Raw genomic sequence first — 12,014 nt, forward strand, 5'->3', positions numbered from 1 at the left:
ATTTGTCGTTTTGTTCTCCAATGCAACTATAACACACATCACTGCGAAATGCTCAAAGAACTAGATTGGTCATCACTCGAGTCTAGGCGCAAAATTCACCTTTCCTGTCTTGCCTTCAAATTCTTTATGGGCAAGCTACCCAGCTACCTGAACAAGCTCCTCACCCCTACCACATGCAGCACCTATCACCTGAGATCAGACTCCAAAAGACTGTTCATGGTCCCAAGGCTCAACAAAGTATCCGGCTGCTCCTCCTCTTACCGTGCACCCCGAAACTGGAACAACCTACCAGATACTCTCACATCCACCACCAGTCTAAGTTCTTTCAAATCTAAAGCTGTCTCACATTTAAATCTGGTCTGTAACTATTTCATATGCCCATAATACAAATTATCTTTAACTGTGCATGCAATGTCTTGTATATAATGTATACCCTGCTCATTATGTAACTGTATTTGTAAACATGTATTATTTGTCTTAACTCTGTGCCCAGGACATACTTGAAAACGAGAGGTAACTCTCAATGTATTACTCCTGGTAAAATATTTTATAAATAAATAAAAAATAAAAATGAATGGCTTTAACTGCCCTAAGGCTTTGCACTAAGTAAAACTATTCCTGTGTGCTATAGAGAGATAACAGTTACATTTGCTGCCTTTTTGTTTTAATATATGCTCCTTTGGTGCCCTCCGGTGGTATTTTGACAATATGACAGCCATCATCCCTGCAATTAAAGTGTATGGGGTTCTGTTTACCAAAGAATAAGTCTTTTATTAATCAGCATTCCATCATTTAGCATCTGTGTGAAATGTAAGAAAGATGTTTAATCATGTTTGATACTATCCATGTACTCTTTTATAAACAATATAATAAAAACATTTTGGAGAACAGAAAAAAAAGTCATAAACATGATGTCAGAATTTCAACCCCTAAAGTGGCTGCTTGAAACCCGTTGATGTATATTGTTAATAAAAATAATAACTTTATTTAAAAAACGCATTTATCCCAATGGTACTGAAAGCTCTTCACAATTACAGTGTAGTGCGCAGTACACAGCACTGTATGTAGGGTTTTACAGACACAGTCCCTACCCAGATGAGCTTTGTGGCACGGAGATAAAGTGACTTGCCCACGGCCACAAGTAGCTGACACCGGGACTTGAATTAGGTTCCCTTGCTTCAAACTCAGGGGCCTACAGTATGCAGTAAGCAGCGATAAGCCCCGCCAGCTTCTCGCCAAAAAAGCCTACTGCGATTCAGTAAGCCTTGAGAAGTTGGCAATAAGAGCAAAACTCTGCGGGGTTTTTTGCCGGAAAAAAAAATCCGCCAACCGCTCGGCGATAAGCCATTTTTCGTCGCTCATCGCCAGCTTTTCCAACTTGCTGTATTCTTGTAGCCCCGATCATCTTCTTGCAGCTGATCGCCGCTCTAGAATGGAAAATTTCTCTCCAAATCGCCTTGTCAAAAAAAGTTGGCAAGAAGCTGAAGATGAGCGGCGATACGGGACGTAGAAACAAATCAGGCCTTTTTCCTGCATCGGATTAATGCCGGGGTCTAATACCAGCACCAGAGACCCCCGGCATGAATCAGATGCATGAAAAATGCATTTACAGCCCACTTTATTACCTGAGGGCTAATACCCTCTTCACCCACCCCCGCTACCCACAATAAAAACAATACACACAACAGCCCCACTACCCACCTCCTAGGTCCCCAATAAACATTACAATATTTAATAAACGTCAATACACCACCCACCCCGTGCCCCCCCCATATTGTAAAATCATGATTTATTATTTGACACACACGATTAATACCACAGGCCGACGGGTGTCCCCGGTGGTCCTGACGGTTGTCTGCAAGCCCCACAGTGCACCTCGGGGGGGTACCAACGGGTGTCTGGGGGCCTCTGGGTGGACCCCACTAAGCTTCGTGGGCCTCCAGGTGGTACCTGCGGGTGTCTGCGGGCCCTCGGGTGGTTCCCACGGGGGCCATGAAGATCCAGATCAGGTACCCAATTCTTCTTTCTTTTATCTTTAATCCGCTTCTTCTTTCTTCTGTAATTATTTTCCTCCTTCTTGCGCCACCCTGGCTTACCATTGGAGGGAGGCTCCTTAAATACCTGCACAGCTCAGTCTCTCATTGCTGAGCATAACCTTGTGTGACGCCGTGCCTTGCTGCATTCCTACCTTGTGCCTTGAGCCTTGTCTGTCTTGATCCTGCTGCTGCCTGAGCCTGCTTCGCTTATTGGACTCGGCATCTCTCCTCTCCTGACCCGGCTTACGTACGACCATCCCGAACTCTCCAAACCTGACATCGGCCACTCTCACAACGACCATCCTCCATTCTCCAATCCTGACCCTGGCTAAGTACCCCAACGATCCGCTACTCTCCAGTCCAGACCCGGCAAGAATAAACTACTATTTTACTTCTGTATTACTGACCCGGCTTGCAAGACTACTCTACACTCTAGGCGCGCCCTTGCGGTTGTGGGTTGGCATTTAATAAAATTCCCTACCTTAGCCTCGCGGTCGCATCTGGTTTGTGGTGAGCTATACGTTACAGTATGCTCAGCCACACAAACGTCGACCCCGCTGAGGTAGGAGGAGTCTTGAGCACGCACGCCAACTTCCTGTCCAGTATTGAGGAAAAATTAGAGACGACTGACCAACATATGCGCACTCTCCAGGATAACTTCAGGTCTTTCTCTATGCAAGAGTCTCGGCCGGTCCTATTCCTGTTGCTCCTGGTATGGTTGCTCCTGGTATGTCATCCTCCTATCCTCTTCACGAACCCCGGCTGCCTGCGCCCAATCGCTATGACGGGGACCCCCACGAATGCCGGGGTTCCTAAATCAATGTTTTATTCCGTTTGAGATTAATTCTTCCCATTTTACCTCCTCTCGCGTCAAGGTGGCGTATATCATCTCTCTTCTTACAGATGACGCACTTGCTTGGGCTTCTCCCATCTGGGAACGGAGGTCTGATCTCACTCAAGACATTGGGGCCTTCACCAGCGAGTTCCGTAGGGTGTTTGATATGCCCGGCCGTAAGGTGTCTGCTGCCTCTACCTTATTCTATATTTCTCAGGGTAACCGTCCAGTTGCAAGATATTCACTCGAATTCAGGACCATTGCCGCAGAGATGGATTGGAAAAACGAATCTTTATCAGCTGCTTTCTGGCGGGGTTTTCCGAAGCCCTGAAAGATGAATTGGCTACCTATGACCGTCCCACTGACCTGGAGGATCTTATCGCCATTTGCATCAAAGTGGATCATCGCCTCCAGGAAAGGAGGTCAGAGAGAACTCACCACCGTGTCACTACATCCCGAACAACCCCCGTTCAGGTGAGCACAACCGAACTTCCACCGATTGACACTTCTGAACCAATGCCACTGGGGGGTACTAGCCTTTCTAAATCTGAGAAGCAAAGTCGCAAGAATGCCAGACTTTGTCTCTATTGTGGAAACTCCGTACATTTTGCCTATTTTTGTCCCAATAAGTTGGGAAACGTGAAGTTCCCATGAGGCGCAGGGGAGTCTCATTGGGAATGCTTTCTCTTTCCCCTATCTCTGTTGATAACCCCTCTAGGATACTATTTCCCATCACTCTCTCAGGGGACGGGTTTCTTGTTTCTATGCTCGCTTTCCTTGATTCAGGTTCTGGGGAGAATTTCATAGATAAAGGATTTGCGAAACGCCATCATATTCCTCTCAGACGAAGGGAGAACCCTATAGCCCTGGAGGCCATAGATGGAAGACCGCTTCAACCAGCCTTCATCTCACTGGAGACTGAGGTCCTTCACCTTAAAACTGGAAATGATCACCTAGAGAAGATTCAGCTTAACGTGATTCACACGACTTCCATATGAGTAATCCTCGGGCTTCCCTGGTTACAGATTCACAACCCCCGGGTGGACTGGGTTAACAAGGAACCCATTCAATGGAGCCCCTTCTGTACCAAAAACTGCATTGTGGAATCCAGTAGTATTTGTGGAACCACCACATCCGAGGAGAAGGGAAGGGTACAATTGCCAGAGGAGTATGCCGAGTTCAGAGATGTCTTTGATAAGGTCAAGTCTGAGGTCCTGCCTCCACATCGTCCCTTTGATTGTCCCATTGACTTACTTCCTGGTACCTCTCTGCTCCTCTTACCCGCTGTCAATGCTCGAGACCAAGGCCATGAGGGAATACATTGCTGAAAATTTACAGAGAGAATTCATCCGTAAGTCCACCTCTCAAGTCGGTGCCGGATTCTTCTTTGTGAAGAAGAAAGACGGATCTTAACGGCCATGCATTGACTACCGGGCCTTAATAAAATCACCATTAAAAATTGCTATCCACTTCCTCTCATATCGGGGCTCTTTGATCGCCTGCAAGGTGCTAATATTTTCTCCAAACTAGACTTACGCGGGGCCTATAATCTCATCAGGATCCGTCAAGGCAATGAATGGAAAACTGCATTCAATACCAGAGATGGACATTATGAATACCTGGTCATGCCGTTAGGTCTGTGTAATGCCCCAGCCGTGTTTCAAGACTTTGTCAATGAAATTTTTAGGGACCTTCTCAATTCTTTCGAAATCATTTACTTGGATGACATCTAACATATGGCCCACATGAAACAAGTACTTCTTTGCTTACGGGAAAACTGGCTCTTTGTCAAACTCGAAAAATGTAAATTTCATCAAGCTTCTACCGTTTTTCTAGGATATATAATCTCTAATACTGGCCTTACCATGGACCCTGCAAAAGTCAAAGCGGTACTGGAGTGGCCTCAACCCACCACTCTCAAAACCATTCAACGTTTCCTAGGATTTTCAAACTATTATCGCAGGTTTAATCAGAACTTTTCTTCTTTGGTGGCCCCTCTCACGGCATTAACTAAAAAAGGAGCAGATCCCACCTCTTGGTCATCCACGGCCATCCAGTTTTTTTCGCATCTAAAGAAGGCGTTCGTGTCCGCCCCAATTCTTATCCGTCCTGATACCAAACTTCCATTTACTCTTGAAGTCGATGCATCGGATGTCTGAGTTGACGCTGTTCTTTCCCAGAGGAAGAGTCCTCAGTCCAGGTTGCACCCCTGTGCCTTCTTTTCCAAAAAAAAATTCTTCTGCTGAATGTAATTACAATATCGGTAATCGTGAACTACTGGTCATGAAACTAGCAATTGAGGAAAGGAGACACTTTCTGGAAGGTACGGAACATCCCATAACAATTCTGACTGACCACAGAAATGTGTTATACATTGAAGGAGCACGTCGCCTGGGAGCCCGCCAAGCCAGATGGTCACTCTTCTTCTCAAAATTCAACTTTATAATCTCCTATCTCCCCGGAACCAAGAACGTCAAGGCGGACGCCCTTTCTCGTCAATTCTCTCTGGACGACAAATCCGAGGACCAACAAAAACCCATTCTTCCTTCCAAATGTATCCTTTCTGCTACCACCTTCAACTCTCTTAAGGACATCGTCCTCCAACAGGACCACATTCCTGCTGACCTTATGGTTCCCGAGGGCCGCCTTTACACTTCTTCCCTACATCGCACAAAGGTTCTCAAATGCAGCCATTCCTACAGATCAGTAGGACATCCCGGGACTAAGAGGACTTTGGACCTCATCTCCCGAACATTCAGGTGGCCTGAGGGACGTCAAAGATTTCGTAGCCACGTGCCCAACTTGTGCCAGGACTAAAACTCCTTGGAATCTTCCTTCAGGTCTTCTTCAACCCTTGCCTGTTCCTGATCGGCCATTGACACACCTATCCATGGATTTCGTTGTTGATCTACCTATGTCCAGAGATATGAACACAATCCTCGTGGTGGTAGATCGATTCTCAAAGCAATCCCACTTTATACCTCTCATGGGCCTTCCCAACTCTCCCAAATTGGCTGATATATTCATCAGAGAAGTCTTCAGTCTTCACGGAGTACCACTGGTCATTGTTTCGGATAGAGTTCCGCAATTCGTATCTCGTTTCTGGCGCTCTTTTTGCCTACAACTAGGCATCTCCCTCCATTTTTCCTTTGGGTATCACCCTCAAACAAATGGTCAGACTGAGAGGACCAATCAGTCCCTAGAACAATACATACAATGTTTTGTGTCCAATTCCCAGGACGACTGGTCCGAGATCAAAGAGCTGCAGCATCTCTGGAAAAACATCCACGTAAACATCAAGACAGCAACCAATAGGCAGAAGACCCAGGCAGATCACCACCACAGACCAGCTCAGGATTTCATACCCGGTGACAAGGTCTGGCTGCCATCCAGAATCAGGCTAAATGTCCCTTCCATGAAATTCGCACCCAGATTTCTCGGTCCATTCCCCATTGCCGAAAGGATCAACCTGGTCGCGTACCGGCTCTCTCTGCCTTCTTCTTTGAGGATTCCGTCCGTTTTTCCTGTTTCTTTACTCAAGCCAGTTGTTCAGAATGTGCATTCGGTTCCACCTACTCCCTCTTATATGGTGCAAGGTCAACCAGAGTACAAGATACAGTCCATTCTGAACTCCAAGTTTTCTAGAGGCTCGTTACACTATCTAGTGCACTGGAGGGGATTCGGCCCGGAAGAAAGGTCTTGGATGCCACCGTGTTCACGCAGCCAGGCTAGTCCATCTGTTTCATTTGAAATTTCCGAACAAACCATGGTGGAGTTGCCCGGAGGTCGCTCCTAGAAGGGGGGGTACTGTGAGGATTCGCCATTCTGGTGGCTGGAACCCACCTCTCCATCTTACCCCCTCAACCTCGACTGAGTCAGGATGCGGAATACCACAGCGGCCCCGTTACACACGCGTGATCGGTCTGTCCCTCCCCGGGTTCTGCCTCCAGTCTCTACCCCCGCTCTGACGTGTGGCGCGTCCGTTCAGCCAGCCTTCCCTCTGGATCTGTTCCCAGGCTCCGCCCCCACTCTGACGGACATGCGCGGTGCGCGAGTGACGCATGATCAGGTTGCCAAACCCCTGACGTCGGTGACGCGCGCAGGACAGGTCTCCTCTGGACCCACCTCCAGGCTCCGTTCCCGCTCGGATGACGGTCATGCGCGGTGCGCGAGTGGCGCGCGATCGGTCGTCTCCCCCTGACGTCGGTGACGCGTGCGGGACGCAGCTCTGCCTCCAAACCTAATTTGGCTGCACAATAAGGCGCACCTGCGCGACCCAGCAGCCTATCGGCTTCCTCCTTCTTGCTCCACCCTGGCTTACCATTGGAGGGAGGCTCCTTAAATACCTGCCTCAGTCTCTCATTGCTGAACATAACCTTGTGTGACGCCGTGCCTTGCTGCATTCCTGCCTTGTGCCTTGAGCCTTGTCTGTCTTGATCCTGCTGCTGCCCGACCCTGCTTCACTTATTGGACTCCGCATCTCTCTTCTCCTGACCCGGCTTACGTACGACCATCCCGAACTCTCCAAACCTGACCTCGGCTACTCTCACAACGGCCATCCTCTATTCTCCAATCCTGACCCTGGCTATGTACCCCAACAATCCGCTACTCTCCAGTCCAGACCCGGCAAGTATAAACTACTATTCTACCTTCTGTACTACTGACCCGGCTTGCAAGACTACTCTACACTCCAGGCGCGCCCTCGCTGTTGTGGGATGGTGTTTAATACAATTCCCTACCTCAGCCTCGCGGTCAATTTTTGGTGAGCTACGCGTTACACACATGATATTTTTACACAGAGCTTTCCTGTACCTGTCGTGGGGTCTGTTAAATCGATATATTTCCTCCTGGCTGAATTTACGGATGTTTTCTTCAGCGTATGGCCCTCCTCCAATTACCTTAAAGACGTAGCTATGGAGAGACGGTGGCGTTTATTAGACAAGCAAACAGACCGTTGTTAAATGTTAAACAAAATTCCTTAACAGACATTGAATGGTTTGTTGTGGTTGCAGCTACTTATTATGAGTTATATAGACTGTCACATTTACGAACGCAGACAGCTTTTGGATGACCACGACTAGAGTTTCACCCCCACACCTTTCTCTCCCTCCCCCATCCTCTCTGTTTGCCTCCCTTCCACCTCTCTTTCCCTCCCCCTCCTCAATTCTCTCCCCCCAACCACTCTTTCCTCCTACCGCTCTCCCCCTCCCCCACACCTCACTATCCCCCTCCCTGCCACGCCCCTCTCTCTCTACCCCTGCCCCACACCTCTCGCTGTCTACCCATCCCCCACACCGCTCTTTATCCATCCCCCACACCGCTCTTTACCCCTCCACCACACCTCTCTCCCCCTCTGCCACACACCTCTCTCCCCCTCCCACCTCTCTCCCTCCCCCTCACCTGTCCCTTCCTCCCATCTCTCTCTCTCCCTTCCCCCCACCTCTCTCTATGCCTTCCCCCCACCACTCTCTCTCTCCCTTCCTCCCTCTCTCTCTCTAGATTTCCCCCCACCTCTCCCTCCCGTGTCTCTCTCTCTCCCTCCCCCACTTCTCTTTCCCCTCTCCCTCCCCCATACCCCTCCCTCGCCATCTCCCTCATACCTCTCTCTCTACCCCTCCCCCACACCTCTCGCTCTCTACCCTTCTCCCAGACCTCTCCTCCCCCTCCTACACATCTCTCTCTCCCCCTCCCACACCTCTACCCCCTCCCACACCTCTATTTCCCCCCCACCCACACCTCTCCCCCCTCCCACACCTCTCCCAAGCCACCCACACACCTATTTCCCCCCCACCCACACCTCTCTCTCCCACCCCCGCCTCTCCCCCCCCCCATCTCTCTCCTGCCCACAAACACCTCTCTCACCCCCCCACCCACAACTCTCTCTACCCCTATCACACCTCTCTCTACCCCTACCACACCTCTCTCTACCCCTCCCACACATCTCTTCAACCCCAGCTCATCTCTCTCTCTCCTCCTCCCACGCCACATCTCTCTCTCCCTCCTCCGCCACTCCCCTCTCTCCCCAACCCATCTATCTCTCTCCTCAACATCTGCCCCCCCATCTCTCTCTCCCTCCCCTTCCTCTCTCTCCCTCCCCCACCTCTCTCTCTCTTTCCCTCCCCCACCTCTCTCTCTTTCCCTCCTCCAACTCTCTCTTTCCCTCCTCCAACTCTCTCTTTCCCTCCTCCAACTCTCTTCTCCTCCCCACCTCTCTTTCCCTCCCCCACCTCTCTTTCCCTCCCCCACCTCTCTTTCCCTCCCCCACCTCTCTCTCCCACACTCCCATCTCTCTCTCCCAAGACACATAACCCCCTCTAATACACATCATCCCCCCTCTCCAATACACATAGCCCACCTCCCTAATACACATAGCCCACCTCCCCAATACACATAAGCCCCCACTTACCCAATACACATAATAACCCCCATACACATAATAATTCCCTACCCCAAACACATAGTTCCCCCCAATAACTAACACATACCTTACCTTCGGGCGAGGCCCCTCCGGTGCTGCGCTGATCCCGCGCTCGGATGCAAAAGTCGAAGTCGGGCCTGACTTCCGGGCTGGCCCAACGTCCAGTGCGCATGCGGGTGGTTAGGCCAACACGGGAGGCAGCCAGGCAGCAGGGGCAGGGGGGGGAGAGCAAGGGGCCCGGCAGCCAGATGCAGATGTTGGGCCTGACTTCTGGTCAGGCTCAATTTCCAGTGCCAGATGGCCGGGCCCCCCGCAGAAATCTGGCCTTGGACAGTTGTCCCGTCTCTTACCCCTCTATCGGCGACCCTGGTCATGTTAATGCCTTTAGGCTATTCAGTTAGATTCACAATACAGCAACCAAGGGGTTAACATTCAGTTTTAAAATACCTATTTTTTTAATGTCTCCTGTGACTTCACAGTCGGCATTAATAGGCCAATAAAACACTGAAACAATCAATATGTTTATAATAGTAGTGACTGGTGAAAGTGTACAGATGTATCAGAGATGTGACACGATCTCTAGTTTATATGCGAGGGCACCAGGTATATTTCTGAGACAGATCTAGCAAACAGGGGGTGACAGATAGAGCATTCTCCATGTCCTTAGAGATTAAAAAATGTATGATAATTAAAATCTCCCCCCAACCACCAGCGCTGTGTTTCTGCTCTCCTCCGCTGGCAACCTGCTTCGCTGTGATCCTCTGCAAGTGAGAGGTAGGAAAGGGGGTTCCGGCGTTTGAACCACCCCCGGTGACGTATTTCCGGCCACGGAGTGGCAGAGAGCGTTTGGTGAGTCTCAGACCCACCCGCAGTGACGCACATCCGGTTGCGGAGTGGAGGACAGTGTTTGGAGCAGCTCCTGGATGCCACGCATTCACCTGATGCCGTAGCCGTCTACTACTCACCCTATATCTTTGCGTGTATATTGCGAACGTCTTGTAAGTAGGATTATTCGTCATCTGCCTATGTTCTTTTTATTTTATGTGTATTAAATTAACTCTTTGTATTATTTCTCAGCCTTGCTAGTGTTTGTCTAGTATTTGTCTTGTCTTGTTTGTCCTATTTGTTATGATTTGTAGCAGTTTTGCACTATGATGGTTTTCTCTTTTTTCTCTTTTTGCTTCACATGTACCACGTAACATCCTGCTGTGGATTTTGGAAGTGCAAGATTGGATTTACTACTTCTTGACACTTCATCACAATTGGACTTTATTTCTACCCATATTGGACTCTTTAGGCGCCGGTCTGTATTGTTTGTTTTTTGCTTTGCACTGACTGTGTTTTGGGTTAGTATCACTTGGCAGCCTTGCCTTAATTAATTAAGGTATACAGGCATACCCCGGTTTAAGTACACTCGCGAGTAAGTACATCTCGCTCAATAGGCAAACGGCAGCTCACGCATGCGCCAGTCAGCACGTCCTGAACAGCAATGCTGGCTCCCTACCTGTACCAAAGGTGTGCGCAAGCGGGGAGACTATAGAGCCTGTTACAAATGCCTTATTTCCATCAGTTATGCACGTATATGACGTTTGCAGTACAGTACATGCATCGATAAGTGGGAAAAGTGCTTCACTTTAAGTACATTTTCGCTTTACATACATGCTCTGGTCCCATTGCGTACGCTAATGTGGGGTATGCCTGTAGTGTGTAAGATCACACATATTTTATCACTTTTTTTATATGTTTGTACACTGTTTATTTAATTAACACAGCCTTTTAGCGCTATTTACACCATTTTTTTTTCTATAATTAAAATCTGATGTAATTAACAATGATAAAAAATATATAGATTTGTGGCAGGCAAAATTAAGCGGGTGCAACAATATCAAATATGACAGGTTGTCTGTGTTGCATATGTCAGATATTTGTTTCCTCCTCAAAGATTAAAATTAGCCCAGTCAAGACAGATATCCCACATTAAAATCATATGAATTACGGGGAGGGTAGCATTATTCTAGGGGTTACAAGGAGAGTTATATGGTATTTTATACTCTCAAATTCATTTGAGTTTAAAATCATTCTGTCTCCCAGTCATAAATGTCACAAAAGATTGAGAAGTGGGAGATAAAACATACCCACAAAAGGTTGTCCTATCCTGGTCACAGGGACAAAGTTTTGAGCAAACAAACTATGTATTTGGGTTGAGTGTTATCCATAACACGTGAGTTTTAATATCTTCAAAGTCAAGACCTCTTTGACGGAAACTAATATTGTTCATTGGTAACAGTAGGTTCTCTATTTTATCATTTTATTTTATGAAATATTCTGCATTTATATATTGTATGTCTTTGTAATATTCCTTTTCTGTAAACAAGCACTGTATCACTTTTCGTATATATATTTAATCTAAAATCTAATAAGTACGGTATTTGGGCTCTAATTGAACCTAGTAGCTCTGTGAAGAGATTAATAGCATTTTTTAACAAATTTCCTACATTGGGTTTTTGTGTTAATTACATATTTTTCTAGTAAAAAGGAGGTCAAGGACTCCTGAGAGTGAGACCTTAAATTATTATCAGTGGTGGAAGCGTTTGAGGTGTAGTGTGACGGTTTATGGGGAGTTTTTGCTCATTTTTAGTGCTTTGTGGATGAGTCAGCTGGATGTGTTAACTCCTTTGACATACTCAGTCACATGCACACAGATGTGGTGTTCATGATTGACTGT

General features: G+C 47.9%; 1 protein-coding gene across 4 annotated transcripts in view; it reads right to left on the minus strand.

Moving 5' to 3' along the window:
* CATSPERG (catsper channel auxiliary subunit gamma) overlaps positions 1-12,014 on the minus strand; it is a 97,269-nt gene that overhangs the window by 14,671 nt on the left and 70,584 nt on the right. For all 4 annotated transcript variants that reach the window (XM_075606845.1, XM_075606844.1, XM_075606847.1 and 1 more), the window contains one exon: positions 7,684-7,782. In XM_075606845.1, the coding sequence (XP_075462960.1) occupies positions 7,684-7,782 (99 nt within the window). The remainder of the gene's footprint in view (positions 1-7,683; positions 7,783-12,014) is intronic.

This window comes from Ascaphus truei, chromosome 7, assembly GCF_040206685.1.
Source record: "Ascaphus truei isolate aAscTru1 chromosome 7, aAscTru1.hap1, whole genome shotgun sequence".
NCBI lineage: Eukaryota > Metazoa > Chordata > Amphibia > Anura > Ascaphidae > Ascaphus > Ascaphus truei.